Here is an 18,809-nt window from a genome sequence, read left to right as displayed (position 1 = left end):
AGATATATATGCGCCATGTACGAATTTTTCTAGATATGTTAGCACATGTCGGTATGCTTTTTACTTTTATTAATTATTGTATATATTTTATGATTTATATATTTTATTGCAATTTTTTTCTAGCAATCGAGAATTCTGTTCCTGCCTACTGAAGCTTTTGTTCCTGTGATCAGCCACGAAGAGTTTCTAATTGATGAGAGCGTTATTGGACAATTTTAGATATTATTGAACGAGAGAAGTATCGAGAAATGCAAGTATAAGTAGGTTTAATCTTTATTCCATAGTTTTTATTTTAAATATAGTATATATTTGCATAGATTTTTACATAGATATATTAGTTACGTTAAAATAACTGACAATCGACCATGCCAAAGCGTAAATTATTTCAACAAGATATTTCAACAAGATATCGCCGGAAATTAATTCGAGAAGAGAGTGACGAATTATTTGCCCTATTTAATGAACCTAGAACCAATTCGTGCGTAATTTTAAATAATTCTGTCTCGGATAATGATCATCATGACAAGAGTGTCAATTTTAATCGTGTTATTTTCGAAATTGAGAAACAAGATGAAGCAATAAATTTACCATGTTCCGATTTAACGAATATTTCCGCATCTGATTTTTTAAAAAATAATGTATCTTTACATCCAGAAGATAATATAATAATAAAGGACAATATAAGAGAGGATATTAATAATTCAGAGAAAGAAAATGATGATTTTAAGACATTTTTAGTACAATGGGCTATCACGCATCGTATTTCTCATGTAGCTTTGTCGCACTTATTGTCCGGTTTGAAAACAGTACATCCAATTTTTTCCAATTTTCCAAAATGTGCTAAAACATTATTACGTACACCACAATCTTCCGTTATTACTGAAATGTTTCCCGGACAATATTGTCATTTTGGTATTGAATATGGCATTCTCCGATTCTTATCTAGAAGCAAGAATACGCCGGTTTCATCTCCTATTCAGATTCAAATTGGTATCGATGGTCTACCCATATCGCGATCAAACTCAAATCAATTGTGGCCCATTTTAGGTCGAATTATGCCGCACGAGAAAGTAATTCTTATCGGTTGTTATTTCGGTAAAACTAAACCAGCGGATGCGAATGAATTCCTACAACCGTTTGTAAATGATATCAATAATTTAATTAATAAAGGGGTAACTTATAACGAGACAACATTTTCAGTATTAATACACTCTATCATATGTGATGCCCCTGCAAAATCTTCCATTACCCTTACTAAGGGACATACGGGTTATTTCAGTTGCTCAAAATGTACAATTGAAGGCGATTTTATCGCTAATAGAGTTTGTTTTCCTAATTTTGATTATCAAATGAGAACAGACGATAGCTTTTCTAATCAAATTCAAGAAGAACACCATCTTGGTCATTCTATTTTATTAAATATTTCAAATTTTGGCATTGTATCTCATATACCATTAGATTACATGCATATGATATGTATTGGCGTTGTTAAAAAGTTAATAAAATTATGGATAAGTGGGCCACTTAAAACTAGATATTTAACCTCGTGTAAAATAAAAAATGTTTCCAAATCTCTTCTTAACATTAGACATTTTATTCCTAAAGAATTTGCAAGAAGGCCACGAGAAATAGAAGATATTGCACAGTGGAAAGCAACCGAATTGAGACAATTTCTGTTATATACCGGTCCTGTTATATTAAAAAAAGAATTGAATTCTGATATCTTCTCCAATTTCCTCACTTTGCACGTTGCTGTTCGCATTTTATGTCAGAAAAATACAGTCGAATTTATTGAATATGCGGATAAATTAATGAAACATTTTATTGAATGCTTTATTAAAATCTACGGACCTGAATTTGCATCCCATAATATTCACGGTCTTTTACATATAACTGAATGCGTAAGACAATTTGGACCATTAGATACTTTTAGTGCTTTTCCATTTGAAAATTTCATGAAAGAATTGAAATCAATTTTAAGAAAATCGGATAAACCATTACAGCAAATTAGCAATCGTTATGCCGAGATGAGTTTTTGTAAAATAAATTCTGACAATATAAATGTTTCAAAAATTAATATAAAAGCTCCACACGAAAAAGGACCATTGATATCGGGTTGCTTTAGTCCACAATTTTCAAAGATTGAATTTCCTCATTTTATTATTTCAATTAAATCTTCTGCTGATAATTGTTGTCTCATAGAAAATGATATCGTCTGTTTAGAAAATATCGCTACATCGCGTGAAGGCAATTACGTTGCAATAGGTCGTAAATTTAAAGTTGTTGAGGAACTTTATCATTATCCATGCAATTCTGTCCATTTGGGTATATTTAAAGTCAGTAAATTATCTGATCTTCAAGTTTGGCCTTTGCATAAAATTAATCACAAATTTATAAAATTACCATACGCAGAAAAGGATAATGAAAGAATTTTTGCAATAATACCGCTAATAAGCACCGCACATTTATAATTTGTTATATATATAATTACGCTTCGTAAACTTTTCTAAGAAAATATTTTATATGTACATACATAATAAAAGATATCAAAATAGATTTCTTGTGCAAATATTTGAACAGATATCTTGTGCGTGTGCGTGTGCGTATACGTGCTTGCGTGTGTGTGTGTGTGTGTGTTGGGGGGGGGGGGTATTTATAACACTGCACTAAAAATAAATTTCAGAATTTCAGAAAAATGTCGAATCAAGGATTTATTGTCGCGGAATTCTCTGACGGTATCCAAGTAATACCGAAAATGTGGCAACAGAGTGAGGATTTGTGCAAATATCCTTTACATTATAAGACAGATTCAAGAATTCGGAAGGCGATTGAAAAACAGGAAACGCCAACTTCTGATTGGTCTTCTGTTAAAATTCAACGAATTTTTGGCGAGTATCGTAAGTATAAAATCGTTTTTAATTTTCTTTTTCTTTTTCGTAATAATATTTGCTAATATTTAAAATATTTACAGCGTCCTTTCAAAAGGCCGATGAAAAAGCAAAAAAGGCAACCTATACGTCAGACTTGGATACCGACAAGGAAGCGATTGCTAATAGAAGAATTACAGCGAAAAGAGTTTTATCCTCGTCTGAAAGTGAAGATGAATCAGACACAGACGTAAATTTACCATCTCCTCCCTCTCCTCCAAAACGTAAGTACACAAACAAATCTATTATATCTATTTATGATACATAGACGAATTTTACATTTTTTACATTCATTGTTTTATTTTGTATTAAAAGGTCAGCGATTGCACGATACAAATGAAAGTTCATCCCTTACATATTCTGGGAAATCTGCGAAAAGAAACAGCGAATCAAAGAAAACAAAACAAAAAGCCTCAAATTCGAACTCTCAATCATTTTCGCAAGGTATATATTCGTTATATCTCTTTGTAATAATATAATTATTGCATAATTATATATGTTGGTCCATATTTCATATTTATTTATTGTAAACGTAAATTTAAAAAATTGTACATAACTTTTAGATATTAATATTAATATCAATTATCTAATATCGACACAATATTAAAAAATAAAAATATATAAATATAACATTAATAATATAAAAATATTAATAAATTAAAATATCTACCAACAATATTTCGCAAAATATATGTAAACTGATCTATCGTTTATCTTTTATTATACATTTTGCACACACATACGCGCACAGTTAGTAATGCATGTGTGCGCGCGCGCGCGCGCAATATTTTCTATATATATTAATTAGTAATTTTTTTTTTTTTTCCATAAAACTTTTATGACCAAAAACATACATAGAATTTATTTTTAAAAATCTTTATCATGTCTTTGAACATAATTTGTCAAATTCTCCATTTTTTTATTCTAATAATTTTCATTTCAATTACTAAATAAAATATATTTTCTTTGTACGTAGATGTGGATAATCATAATATTTCGAACGCAAGAAGTGAAAAAACGCGCAACAGTGTTGTATACGTAAGAGAAGAGGAAAATGAAGAGAATATATCAAATCGGCACGTGGATAAAATAGAAGAAATTAGTCGAAGCTGTAAAGAGACACAACAAAGAGAGAAAATAGATGATAATTTAAGTCATCAATCTTCACAAGATGCAATTGGTAAGTAAATGTTCATTAGATATAATACATTTTGTGTAATAAAAATAATTTGTGTTAAAAAAAATTATATAAGTCTATTTTAAACATATAATAACATGAAAATTTTACGACTGCAACTCACTATTTCTGAAATCTTTACTTATACGTAAAAATATTATCTATATTTATAAATAATAGAAATAATAAATCTTTCATTTACTCTTCAAATTTAAAAAATTTTTTAATTTCGAACTTATCATTATTAACACTTTTATAATATATACATATAGTACTTGTTAATAAAAAAATTATTATTTTAAAATGTTCAAGAATTTTTTATCTTATTTTGGATAAAAAGCAAAATTTTATACCGAAATGAAAACATTTCCATTTTTTTTTTTTTTTTACAAAGCAACGTGTAATAATGTTTAAACTTTTATGTTAAAGTTATGATAAAGTTATTCATATACGACGCATGTATTTTATTTGTTTATTAAATAATGCTATTTATATTTACAGTGGATTATTTGAAAAGATTAACGAGAGAAATAGCGATCATAAAATATGACATGAGGCAAGCACTTTCCTTATTAGATATTTTAGTTAAAAAGACAAATACGGAAACAGAAGCGAACAAGAACACGGAGATTTCTTTTGAAGACGTTGAGACCAAATTTCCGTTGGAAACTAAAGAACAATTAATGGAGATGGAGGAGATCTTGAAACATCGTGATTCTCAACATAATGCTGCGATAGTAAGTTAACACATATAATTTTACATTTTAGTATTAAATATAATATAAGGATTTTAGCAAAGAAAAAAGATAGTCATGTAAAATACCCAACTTATTGTCATGTAAAATAATATTTTGATAATTGATGTGGTGTGTGTGTGTGTGTGTGTGTGTGTGTGTGTGTATTTCGCAATTATTATCAAGTATATGAAGTATATGAGTATATCAATATGTATAATCAATTTTAAGCAAACATTTCGCAATGAAAACCACAAATACTTTTTTTATACTGTTTCATTTTATGCATGTGAATAATTTCACTTAAAATAATAAAGTAAAAAATTTTTCTTTTTTTTCGTTTAAAAAATTAAAAATTGCTAAGGTTTTTAATAACAGAAATATAATTTCAAAGATGATGATTCGCGAAAAATATATATTACTTTTATATTCAATATAAAAAATTATAACATTAAATACTTTACCAATTTACAGCGCGCATACATCAAATCTATCGGAGGAACCAACGTCACTGATGCTGTAAAGAGGGCATTATATAAAATATTTTCAAATAAATTGGCAGAGAATTATAATTGGGAGGGTCGATGCGGAAAGGAACCACTACGTAAATTGGAAATAATGAAAGTGATTTTTAGTAAGTACTACATAGAAGTATTTATACGCAAAAACTTTAGTAATCATTAAGAAATGTTTTTAAATATACATATTGACAAAGATTAGAATAGATTAAGAAAGTAGTCATTTTAATATATATACATTATTTAATATGTACTCCTATGAAAATATATATATTTGTGATTATTAACTGTTTCAAATTTACAAAACTTCTAATAAATTTAATGCCAATTCTCGAGATATAACAAGTTATCGTTTTTTTTCAATCTTATAAAAATTTAACTAAATATTATTTCTAATTTTTACATTATATAAGAAGTTATTATTCAATGAAATACGACGCACTGTATTTAGATAAAAAAAAAAAATAAACGTAAAAAATGTTTTTAGGCTGCGTACTTCAGAATGTCCGAGATACCGACCATGGCAAAATTCAGCGGAGGATTATGGAGTGGTTCCGACATTCAAAAGCGAGACATCAAAATGAGGAGAAACGAAAAGCACAAGGTGAAGACAATGGTTCTGTGGATTAATTTGGTGAATAACAATGAGGAAATAAGGTATCAGAATGGAAAGATATTAAAAGGTATGGATAATATCAAAAGGTATGGACAATATGGAAGAGGTATATATTAACCATTATTATTATTATTATATATGTAAGGTTTTACTGGTAAGTCGCGTTCAACTATCTACGTATAATTAGTTCCTCATATAACATATATAATTACTTTTGACATACTTACATACTATATTTTATTGCTTTACGTGTAGCTTTATTTTCAGCTTTTCTTGTATTGCCAATGATGAGATGCGCTAATATATAAAGTTTCCAATAACTTATATCGCGCCAGTCTGAGGCAATCTTAAAAAAAAAATTTACTTACAAAATATTGAAAATAACGTCAAATAACATTTAAATATAATAGAAATTAAAAGTATGTATAAGTAATTAAAAGTACATATTTAGAAATATATTTTAATAAGAGATCTATCTAATCTAACCTGAGCGTTCCAGCTCCAGTGTCAATAAGTTAAGTATAATTGATAGAGAAACTGTACGATAAAAAAGGTATATTTATATATTCTTCTTTTTTTCCACCAAGTAATCAATGTTCGATTTAAGAAAAAGAGTATATGTGTATATGTTGAGAGAAGATTACACGTAACTCCTCTTTTTTTCAATCAACGTTAATTACTTGGAGGAAAAGAAAAAAAATGTACAATAATGTCTCTTTATCACACAGTTCTTTATCAATATGCTAACTTTACACTTACTATATAGGAAGACTATATATATCATTTTGATATATTTTATATAAATGAATGCACTTACCTTTAACATTCGCTCTATATCATTTAAATTAAGCTTCAATGGCCATTTTAACAAGCCTATAGATTAATTCCGTTTTAGACATTACTTATTGTCATCAATTTTCTGGATGCGATCTTTCGTGCTAGATGCCATGCGCTCTAATAAATTATAAAATTCAGCGTACTGCAATTCTAGTAATTTACTGGATCGCTTGCGATCTAGGACGAAAAATCTCATTGTGCGCATTTAGCTCATTCTACATTAATGGCAGTCGCAAAAATGGTAAGAAATTGACGAATCACAGTCTATTATTCTCCTTGCGATCGAAGAATAATAGACTGTGATTCGTCAATTTCTTACGATTCTTACGACTGCGACTAATGTAGGATGGACTTTTGGCGCAAACATTGATATGTACTATAGAATTAAGAGCCAGACACAATGAACGGAATAAGGAACAGTTCAATGCGTGTAGAATAAGAAACATAGAATAAGAAACGCTCGCTCTTTATTCAATATATTGATTACACAATTCACTGTTCCTTATTCCGTTCATCGTGTCTGAGCCATTTTGATGATACAGTGGGTGCATCCAGAAGCACGACCGCTTACTGAGCGCTCAGTGAACGGTCGTGCTTCTGGATGCACCCAATATATTAACAGATTTCAAATATATGTTTCAGATATCCATGTAAACAACCTATATATATATATATATGTGTGTGTATGTATATGTTATTATCATCAGTTACAAAATATAAAGGAATACTTGTCTTTTAAGGCTCCATGGTCCTCACCGCGACCATGTTAGATTATGTTAGATACGAGAAAATACGCGCTGAAAATTTTTGCGTGCCATTTTTAGATAAAAAGATATTTTGATGAAACACAACTTCAGATGGTTTTAGCACACTTTTAAAATACTCCAAAAACCATTTTTTTCCTTTGACAATTAATCAACAACCGTAAAAGAATTAAAACATCAGACGTTGTCATGCGGAATGACTGCGCGTGTGCAACGACCAGACGAACTGGGCTTCTTATTACTGTTATTTTACAGCTGTTGATTGATTATAAAGGGAAAAGAATAATTTTCCGAGTATTTTAAAAATGTGCTAAAGCCATCTGAAGTTGTGATTCATCAAAATATCTTTTTATATAAAAATAGCACGCAAAAATTTTCAGCGTGTATTTTCTCGCTTTTGACGTCAGAATCCAACATGATCGCGGCAAGAACCAAGGAACCTTAAGCATCAAATTATTTGTGGTTTTGTAATTTTATCCTCAATAAATATAATGTTTTTTATAATATTTGATATTATTTTCATTTACAATATTATATATTTCATCCATCCATCTTCTATAAATCCTCTATTATTCACCCACGTAACTTCCATTAGTCGTCCATCGTGACTCCGTGAATCCTCTATTAATGATCCACGGAACGTCAATTAATCGTCCACCGAGGCTCCGTGAACCCTCTATTAATGATCCACGGAACGTCGATTACTCATCCACCGAGGCTCCGTGAACCCTTTATTAATAATCCACGGAACGTCGATTAATCGTCCACAGATGCTCCGTGAACCCTCTACTAATGATCTGCGCAATATCTAATGAATATCTTTAAAAACGTCCAATAGAGGTCCATTTCAAGTATCTATCAGATTTTTATTGAACGCTTATTATTTTTTTCTTATTGAATTATCAGTTTTCATTCTAATAAAAACTTTGATTATTAATTTAAAATAATTAATACAATTAATATATATAATTATATAAAATTTAAATTATTTAAATTATAAATTAAATTACAAAATGTATATTTTAAATGTTTAAATGTGCTCTAAAAATTAGCTAAAAAATTATATTTTTATTTCTAATTTTTTAAAATTTTAATTAATGATAAAACAAATATTAATTTTGATATTATTTATTTACTTAAATATTATTTATTTATGTGGAAATCTAATATATGTCCATAATAAGTGTCTAATGGACGTCTATATAAGGGATTTGTAGAGGATATTTATTATGGAGGTAGGATGGATGTTTGATGGACGTCTGTCGAATTTCCACCGTGGAAGTAAAAATCCATAGAGCTGTGGCGGTTTAATGGATCTCTAATGGACGTCTATCCGATTTCCACCGTGGAAGTAAAAATCCATAGAGCTATGGCGGTTTAATGGACCTCTAATGGACGTCTATCCGATTTTCACCGTGGAAGTAAAAATCCATAGAGCTATGGCAGTTTAATGAACCTCTAATGGACGTCTGTCCGATTTCCACCGTGGAAGTAGAAATCCATAGAGCTATGGCGGTTTAATGGACCTCTAATGGACGTCTGTCCGATTTCCACCGTGGAAGTAAAAATCCATAGAGCTATGGCGGTTTAATGGACCTCTAATGGACGTCTGTCCGATTTCCACCGTGGAAGTAGAAATCCATAGAGCTATGGCGGTTTAATGGACCTCTAATGGACGTCTGTCCGATTTCCACCGTGGAAGTAAAAATCCATAGAGCTATGGCGGTTTAATGGACCTCTAATGAACGTCTATCAGATTTCCACCGTGGAAGTAGAAATCCATAGAGCTAGGGAGGTTTAATGGATATCTAATGGACGTCTATCCGATTTCCACCGTGGATGTAGAAATCCATAGAGCTATGGAAGTTTAATGGATCTCTAATGGACGTCTGTCCGATTTCCATCGTGGAAATAGAAATCCATAGAGCTATGGAGGTTAAATGGATCTCTAATGGACGTCTGTCCAATTTCCACCGTGGAAGTAAAAATCCATAGAGCTATGGAGGTTTAATGGATCTCTAATGGACGTCTGTCCGATTTCCACCGTGGAAGTAGAAATCCATAGAGCTATGGCGGTTTAATGGATTTCTAATGGACGTCTATCCGATTTCCACCGTGGATGTAGAAATCCATAGAGCTATGGAAGTTTAATGGATCTCTAATGGACGTCTGTCCAATTTCCACCGTGGAAGTAAAAATCCATAGAGCTATGGAGGTTTAATGGATCTCTAATGGACGTCTGTCCGATTTCCACCGTGGAAGTAGAAATCCATAGAGCTAGGGAGGTTTAATGGACGTCTATCCGATTTCCACCGTGAATGTAGAAATCCATAGAGCTATGGAAGTTTAATGGATCTCTAATGGACGTCTGTCCGATTTCCATCGTGGAAATAGAAATCCATAGAGCTATGGAGGTTTAATGGATCTCTAATGGACGTCTGTCCAATTTCCACCGTGGAAGTAAAAATCCATAGAGCTATGGAGGTTTAATGGATCTCTAATGGACGTCTGTCCGATTTCCACCGTGGAAGTAGAAATCCATAGAGCTATGGCGGTTTAATGGATTTCTAATGGACGTCTATCCGATTTCCACCGTGGATGTAGAAATCCATAGAGCTATGGAAGTTTTATGGATCTCTAATGGACGTCTGTCCAATTTCCACCGTGGAAGTAAAAATCCATAGAGCTATGGAGGTTTAATGGATCTCTAATGGACGTCTGTCCGATTTCCACCGTGGAAGTAGAAATCCATAGAGCTAGGGAGGTTTAATGGACGTCTATCCGATTTCCACCGTGGATGTAGAAATCCATAGAGCTATGGAAGTTTAATGGATCTCTAATGGACGTCTGTCCGATTTCCATCGTGGAAATAGAAATCCATAGAGCTATGGAGGTTTAATGGATCTCTAATGGACGTCTGTCCAATTTCCACCGGGGAAGTAAAAATCCATAGAGCTATGGAGGTTTAATGGATCTCTAATGGACGTCTGTCCGATTTCCACCGTGGAAGTAGAAATCCATAGAGCTATGGCGGTTTAATGGACCTCTAATGGACATCTATCTGACTTCCACCATGGAGATAGATGTCCCATGGAGCTTTGGAGGTTTAATGGACATCAACTGGATGTCAATTTCTATGTGGGATGTTTAGCTTATTTTCCACTTTTAGCTTATTATCCCGTTGGATCCCTGAAAAAGAAAATATTTAATTATGGAAATAATTTAATTTTTTTTCTACTTTTACGATATTATAAAATTTGTATATATAAATACATAAAAAATTTTAAAAATAATTTAATAAGAAATCTAATTAATTAAAAAAATTATTAAATTTGACTAATTAGATTTAAATAAATCTAATTATTTAAAAAAATCGTGTAAAAAGAATTACTTAAAAAAAAAGCATATAAAAATCATGTAAAAAGAGAATTGGATGTATTAAAATAATTTTAAAAAATATATACAAACCTTTTTTTGTCTCTACTTTTTTCTTTTTTTTACTCTTCTTTTTTTCACTTTTTTTTTCTTTTTGTTCTTTCTCTCTCTCTCTCTCTCTCTCTCTTTCTTTCTTTTTCTTTCGCTTTCTTAATCAAATGTTTGTGAATAAATTGTAAAAAGTAAACATTTATATGTTTAAATATATGTATAGATATTAGATCAATTTCATTGGAAATTTATAATCTCCGTTATGAGTCTATTGGACGTAATGTATTAAAAAATGTTTCAATCTTGTTTTGTCAAAATTAAAACAAGATATGGTTTTAATGAGTTTTATAGCATAATTAAAGTAATTATATGTTATAAAACTTATAAAAACTATCTCTTGTTTCAATTTTGATAAAAAAATTCGAAAAAATTTGTAATTTGCAACATATTTTAAAAAAAATCATTTATGTGTTTTCTTCACACCAATTGATTGATCTCATTATTCTGTACATAAAAGTATTAAGGTAAGATTACCAAAAACTAAATATTTTATATTTTATGTCAAAATACTGTAAACTTCAAGTTATATAACTTAAAAAGTACTTAAGAGAAAAATATTTTATTATAGTATTTTAGAAAGCTCTCGAGATAAGCTACAAGAATATGCAATAAAAAGTGGGAGTTTCCATTTAAAAAATTCAAAGTAATTTTTACGTGACCTTGATGGTGCTATTCAAGGTCATACTAATATTATTATGTAATGCGCCATTTAAAGCTCTACTACAAGTTATGTTTGAAAGATTTTGTTCTAACATGCATAGTTTATGAAATATTCAATCGTTTTCAGACTTTTAGAATATCCTGTATACAGGATGTTTCATTTTAATCACCCCAGGAAAATATCTTAAAAAATATGAAAGATACGGAAAAACGATTCAAACAAAATGAATATTTTACGAGATATTTCATAATTTACGTAAGATTATGTCAAATTAAAGTATAAAATATCTCGTAAACTATACATTTTTTAGTCATTCTACCCTTATAACTTTTTTATACAGAATGTTACGTAGAATCAATTTATATAAAAAAAATATAGTAATTTTATTTAAAAAAACATAATTAACATTGAAGTCTTTTAAAAAAATATCAGTAGCGACATCTTCTGTCCCCCTTCAAGTCAAACAACTTTTATTTGAAAGATTTTGTTGTACAATTAAAAATAAAAAAATTATTTGAGGTGTAAGAGATAAATGAAACATCCTGTATACATATACAAGATGGATCATTTTAATTTATCCATTTAAATATTTCAAAAAGTATGAAAGATACGAAAAAATGTTTCATACAAAAGTTTTTTAACTTCGAGGAGAACATAAGATAATGTTATTGGTTTGACTTTGGACAGTCATTTGAAGATTACAAAGTCTCTTTCAATGTCTTAATGGAAATGTATATTTTTTAATGCATATTCTTGTAGCTTATCTCAAGAGCTTTCCAAAACACTATAATAAAATATTTTTCTCTTAAGTACTTCTTGTATTATAAGATTTGAAGTTAATAATTTTTTGATATAAAATATAAAATATTTTGTAAAATATCTAGTTTTCGATAATCTTACTTTAATACTTTTATGCACGGAATAATGAAACTAAATATACTTTATATACTTTATTATATGTTTTGGAAAGCTCTTGAAATAGGCTACAAGAATTATGCATTGAAAAAAATTTATTATCAAACAATTATCTAAGGTCAAACCAATGATATACCATCTTATGTCCCCCTTAAAGTTAAAAAATCTATGTATGAAACATTTTTCTCTACGACCGTTTCCTGTAAAGTTATGAGGGGTAATAAATTAAAATTGTAGAGGAGAAGAGGTGATAATGTAGCCTCCGAGTTTGTTTTGGTGTAATAAAAAAATTAAAAAAAGACTTTTGGGAATCAATTAATACACGTCATAGGGTTTTTTATTTCATTGGTCAACGATATTATATTTTGGATTAAATGAAATACTAAAAGATTTTTAAAAAAACATATACTTTTCAGAAACACTCCAAGGCTGCGTTCGGAAACAACATTTTAAGCACTCCGAGTGTCGTTTTATCTTTGTTCACCTTTCGCAAATAATATAACAAAATGAGAAAAGTGCGGGTAATATGGCACCCTGGTGACCATAAATGTACGAATCAAAAATGATACTTGAACTCAGTACAAAATCAACATTTAGTGACTAAAGAATTATTCTCTTAGAAAATAAATTAAATTTTTAAATTGTTAAATTAATAAAATAATAAAATAAACATATCTATAAGCAAACATATCGTGATATTACTTTCAATATGTTCAAGACAGGATGTTGTTCTGTAATTTTAACACCTCATAGTTATCTAGAACTCGATTTTTCAATAGTTTATAAAAAAAACTTTCGATACGTTGAAAATTTTATTTATTGCGTGTAATGAGAAGTCTCTATTAATGACAAACTGTTCGAGCGCGTGACAGAGTTTGGTTCAACAATATTGTTGCTCCCAATGACATCGTTTGTCATGAGTAATAAAGACGCGACAATAAATCCTGACACTCGAAATTAAAGGTGACAACACGAACCAAACAGCTGATAAATTGTAAACACCACGCGCGCGGACTCGAGATCTCGGGCCAACGACCGCCGACGGCATTTTTTCTGTGTTTTCACGAGCAGCTGACGGTTAAGAATATCGGCACGAATTCGCGACGAAGGACGCTATGCGCACACGCAAAGTATAGGAAAAAACCGTTTAAACAAACCGCCCGTAAAACCTTTAGAACAGATCGTCTCTTGCCTTCTTACATAAAGCATCGATTCGCCTTCCGTATAATTAGCCGCTTAAGTCTGTCGCTCGCAGAACGCGCCTCTCAAACAATCGAACGCTTTCTCTCGAAGTCGCTCGCTTCGATACTTGCGTTGCCGCAAAGCTCGGAAACGGACAAAGTTGTATTGCCTTTTTTTCTTGTGTTTTTTTGTTATTATAATAAATTTGTCATTGAGTGTGTGTTGAAAAAAGATTGCTCCTTTTTTTGTGTGCGTTGACCCACCTCACGTTCACACTCGCGTTATATTCGCGCCTAACGAAACATTCTGGTCCTTCGAGCCGGATATCTTGTTCCGGTACAACATAAGTGCAGTGAGAGAGTGAACCGGGGTTCTCAACGCGCATCATGAGCATGGACATGGAGTGTCTCATCCTCGCTCAAGACGACCTTCAACTTCGGATGGCGAACACTATGGAGAACCTCAATAAGCTGGGGAAGGCGAACATCACGGTCGAGGCCATTGACACGCGCCTCCACCGGTTAGAAAGGATCTGGGAGAAATTCGAGAATCAGCATGACAAGTTGCGCGCCAACTTCTGGAAGGAGTTGAGAACCCACGCCTACGTCACAGGAGACTTCAGCGGACTCGCCGAAGAGACATTTCTCACCCAGAAGACGAAATTGATGAGTTTGAGGAACACCCTACCGAGGCAAGGTACAAGCGGAGGTGCCACGAGCATCGAACCATCGTCCACTCGACAACGCACCACTCTCCCGCGCATACAGCTGCCGCACTTTTCCGGCAAGTACGCCGACTGGCCGCCGTTCCGCGACCTTTTCCAATCGGTCGTCGGGGCGGACGCCATCATATCTGACGTGGAAAAGCTTCACTACCTGAAGGCGTCCTTGAAGGGTGAAGCGGAGTTACTCGTTCGAAACCTGCCAGCAGTTTCGGAGAACTACCGACGGGCATGGAATCTGCTCGTCGATCACTACGAGAATAAGAGACTCCTCGTCCGCTCGTATTTCTCGACCTTCACAGCGCTCCCCAAGATGAAGAGTGAGTCGTTGAGTGATTTGAAGCGCATTCTACAATGCGTGATATCCACCGTCGGCGCTCTCGAGAGCATCGAACGGCCGGTCTCGAGCTGCGAGGACCTATTCGTCCATCTGATAGTGGAACTCCTCGACGCGCGGTCGCGCCGAGACTGGGAGGACACCGTCGGAGGAACCTCGGAACCGGCATCGTACGCCGAAATCAAGGCGTTTCTGGAGAGACGATTGCAGACTCTTGAAGCACTCCAGCCCCAGAAGTTGGAGGCGGCGTCGAACAAATCCGGGGACCACGCCACGCGATCCCATCACGCTCAGAAGCAAGAAGTGAAGCGAGGGCGCTGCTCACTATGCAAGAAGGACCACTTCGTGATGCTCTGCGATAGTTACCAGGAGAAGACGGCGGAGGAGAGGAAGAAACACGTCGAGGCAAATCAACTGTGCCTCAACTGTCTTGGCAAACATCAGGTGCGTGAATGCCTATCAAAGAAGAATTGTTCAGCGTGTCGAGGCAGACATCACACCTCGCTGCACGATGCCTGTCGCGAGACCACCTCAACCTCGCACGTGGCCCAGCAGCCGTGTCTAGGGCGGGGATCTGTCCTTCTTGCCACCGCGCGCGTTCGAGTCGCCGACAGGTTCGGAGTACTGCATGCAGCTAGGGCCTTGATCGATCAGGGATCGGAGGCATCGATGATCTCGGAAGCGTTGACACAGCGACTACGTTTGCCGCGCGGCTCAGCCACGGTCACCGTCTTCGGCGTCGGCGGAACGCAAGCCGGCACCGCCCACGGACGAGTGTCTCTTCGGGTCCTGCCGCGCGCCGCCGGATCACCGATGACCATATCGGCGCTGATCCTGCCACGTCTTACGGTTTACACCGGAGTGACGACCGTGAAGAGGGAGCCTTGGAACCACCTACACGGACTCGAGCTAGCCGACCCCGACTTCCAGGCCTCCGATCCGGTGGACATCCTACTCGGCGCGGACGTGTACGCCGCAATCCTTGACTCCGGCGTCGTCAAGGGAGGTCCGCGAGAACCCGTCGCACAACGTACGTCCCTCGGGTGGATCCTTTCGGGCACGATCGAGGAGTCAACCGACAGGGCCGAGGCTCACAGCCACTCGTGCGTCGTCGACGAGACCTTGGTGAGCATGGTGAAGAGGCTGTGGGAACAGGAGGAAGTGTCTCGCGTCTCGTTGCCTCCGACGCTGGAGGAGCGAGAGTGTGAAGAGTGGTTCGCGCGAACGCATTCTCGCGACGAACACGGACGGTATGTGGTGCGACTCCCACTTACCGACGACACTACGGATTTCGCCGGAACGCGAATCGCCGCGATGCGCTTACTCTCGGGCATGGAGGGCCGGTTCGCGCGGGACTCAAGGTTACACGAGCTTTATCGCGACTTCATGCACGATTACGAAAGACTCGACCACATGTCGCTGATAGACTCCCGCGAAGCAGCAACCAACGCGCGCGTGTGTTACTTGCCTCACCACGGGGTATTGAAGAACACCGACGGCAGTGTCAAACTGCGCGTGGTTTTCAACGGCTCGTCAGCCTTGCCGTCCGGTGTCGCGCTCAACAACAAGCTCCGCGTGGGACCAAATCTGCTGCCGTCGCTGCCTGACGTCTTGACCCGCTGGCGCCGACACAAGTACGCGATTGCAACGGACATTGAGAAGATGTACAGACAGATTCTCGTACATCCGGCAGATCGCGACTTACAACGAATCGTGTGGCGACGTGACGCGACAAAATCGATTGAGGAATATCGATTGAATACAGTGACGTACGGGTTAGCTTGCGCGCCGTTCCTCGCCATCCGCTCGGTGCGTCAACTTGCCACGGACGAAGAAGCTCGATACCCCCTGGGATCGGCCGTACTGCTCCGCGACGTCTACGTCGACGACATCCTGACCGGAGCCGCCTCACTGTCGGAAACGCACGACATCAAGCGGCAATTGCTTCAAATTTGCAGGGCGGGCGGGTTTCCGCTGAAGAAATGGTCCGCAACCGATCCGGACCTTCTCAAGGACATCCCCGCGCTAGACCAACTGCGCGCCGATCTCCGGGCATGGGAACCGCACGAGAGCCACTCCATGCTCGGCCTACGCTGGCATCCGGGCATCGACGGCTTCTCCTTTGCAATACGCGAGATCAAGCATCAACCAACCACGAAGAGGAGCGTCCTTTCCATCACCGCGCAGCTGTTCGACCCGTTGGGATGGCTCGCACCAGTGGTCGTTAGAGCGAAAATTCTGATCCAGTCGGTCTGGCTGCAAGGCCTCGACTGGGACACTCCGCTGGCATCAAAGGACGCCGCGTTCTGGGCAGCGTTCAAGACGGATCTCCCGAGTCTCGCCCGCATACGAGTCCCGCGTTGGCTCGGTCATCGACCAGGGGACACCATCGAATTCCACGGCTTCGCAGACGCTTCAGAGCGAGCGTTCGCCGCCGTGCTGTATCTCCGAGCCGTCGGCCTTGACGGAACGGTCAAGGTCTCGCTGGTGGCCGCCAAAACCAAGGTCGCACCTGTGAAGCAGGTGTCGTTGCCCAGGCTCGAACTCTGCGCAGCCGCCTTGTTAGCGACGCTCGTCGCACATCACCGGACCGTCGTAGAGCTGCCAGACACGGATACGCACCTATGGTCCGACTCCACGGTGACCTTGTCCTGGATACAAGCACATCCGGCCCGCTGGAAAACGTACGTGGCCAACCGCGTCGCCGAGATCCAGCGCGTCGCACCGGAGGCGCACTGGCACCACACACCCGGAGGAGACAACCCAGCTGATTGCGCATCTCGAGGACTCTCCCCCAGTGAATTAGTGGAACACGAGCTGTGGTGGCAGGGGCCGCCTTGGCTGACGACATCACCAGGTCCGTGGCGCGCCGGTCCGGCCTTGGAGACCACGCCGGAGCCGCTGGAGCAACGCACGAGCAGCCACGCAGCATCTCGACAATGCCCGGACGAACCAACCATGCTGACGAGATACTCCTCGCTACTCCGCCTGGTGCGCATTTCGGCATGGTGTCGACGATGGCTGAAACCACGGCAGACGCGAGGCTCCATACTGTCCGTGGACGAGCTGCAAGACGCCGAGGACGCATGGATCCGCATCTCTCAGGCGCGGGGATACCCAGCAGAACTCGTCGCCTTGGCAGGGGAGAAAGGACTGTCAAGAAGGAGCCCGCTCATCAAATTGAGCCCCTTCATCGACGGCAAGGGCATCCTACGAATTGGAGGTCGGTTAAGGAACGCCTCTCTCCCGTACGACGAGAAGCACCCCATTATCCTGCCAAGCGAGAGTCAGCTGACGAGACTCTTCGTCGAAGCAGGCCATCGACGAACACTGCACGGTGGTGTGCAGGCGACACTCGGCCTACTTCGTCACCGCTTCTGGATTCCACGCGGAAGAACATGCGTCAAGGAGGTTATCCATCGCTGCGTGACCTGCCTGCGATGGCGGGCGGCAACGACTCAGCCGTTGATGGGCGATCTCCCTAGATCTCGTGTGACCCCGTCGAGACCATTCCAGCACACTGGGATCGATTATGCCGGCCCGATACATCTGAGGACAACCAAGGGTCGAGGGCACAAAAGTACCAAGGCGTTCATCGCAGTATTTGTCTGCATGAGCACCAAGGCCGTGCACTTGGATGTGGCGTCCGATTACACGGCCGACGCCTTCATTGCAGCGCTGCGCCGTTTCATAGCCCGGAGAGGGCTTTGCGAGGTACTGTATAGTGATTGCGGTACAAATTTTGTAGGAGCTGACCGGCAACTTCGAGCCCTCTTCGCCGCCAGCAGCAAGGAAGGTCGACGCATTGCCGATGAGCTGTCCCGAGACCGCATACGATGGCGATTCAACCCCCGGCAGCCCCGCACTTCGGAGGGTTGTGGGAAGCGGCAGTCAAAGCGCTCAAGCGTCACCTCCGTCGGGTGATCGGCGACGC

At 37.7% G+C, this 18,809-nt stretch overlaps 2 protein-coding genes across 2 annotated transcripts; both read left to right on the top strand.

Annotated features, from left to right (window-relative positions):
• Window positions 1-70: 70 nt before the first annotated feature.
• Window positions 71-8,025, top strand: LOC145947625 (uncharacterized). The gene is made up of 8 exons (XM_083057418.1): window positions 71-260; window positions 2,684-2,897; window positions 2,972-3,151; window positions 3,243-3,371; window positions 3,904-4,107; window positions 4,606-4,841; window positions 5,313-5,472; window positions 5,844-8,025. Exons 2-8 carry the CDS (start codon window positions 2,696-2,698, stop codon window positions 5,984-5,986), a joined length of 1,254 nt encoding a protein of 417 aa, XP_082913544.1. The 5' UTR covers window positions 71-260; window positions 2,684-2,695; the 3' UTR covers window positions 5,987-8,025.
• A 6,184-nt stretch (window positions 8,026-14,209) lies between these two features.
• LOC145947618 (uncharacterized) lies at window positions 14,210-18,799 on the top strand. Its single transcript, XM_083057412.1, has one exon. The coding sequence runs from the start codon at window positions 14,210-14,212 to the stop codon at window positions 18,797-18,799; it is 4,590 nt and encodes a 1,529-aa protein (XP_082913538.1).
• Window positions 18,800-18,809: the final 10 nt, after the last annotated feature.

Source organism: Prenolepis imparis, unplaced genomic scaffold (assembly GCF_030444845.1).
Source record: "Prenolepis imparis isolate NDT839.2.m4 unplaced genomic scaffold, iyPreImpa1.0 SCAF_107, whole genome shotgun sequence".
NCBI classification, from domain to species: Eukaryota; Metazoa; Arthropoda; class Insecta; order Hymenoptera; family Formicidae; genus Prenolepis; species Prenolepis imparis.
Note: the sequence above shows the minus strand (reverse complement) of the source record. Positions and strands in the feature narration are given on the sequence as shown.

What these genes read in the sequence shown, in the direction of transcription:
- LOC145947625 (XM_083057418.1), top strand. Translation starts at nt 2,696, where the DNA reads ATGTCGAATCAAGGATTTATTGTCGCGGAATTCTCTGACGGTATCCAA. An exon ending in TCCTCCCTCTCCTCCAAAAC is followed by an intron (nt 3,152 to 3,242) that starts GTAAGTACACAA and finishes TTGTATTAAAAG; the next exon opens with GTCAGCGATTGCACGATACA. An exon ending in AATAATGAAAGTGATTTTTA is followed by an intron (nt 5,473 to 5,843) that starts GTAAGTACTACA and finishes AAATGTTTTTAG; the next exon opens with GCTGCGTACTTCAGAATGTC.
- LOC145947618 (XM_083057412.1), top strand. Translation starts at nt 14,210, where the DNA reads ATGGACATGGAGTGTCTCATCCTCGCTCAAGACGACCTTCAACTTCGG.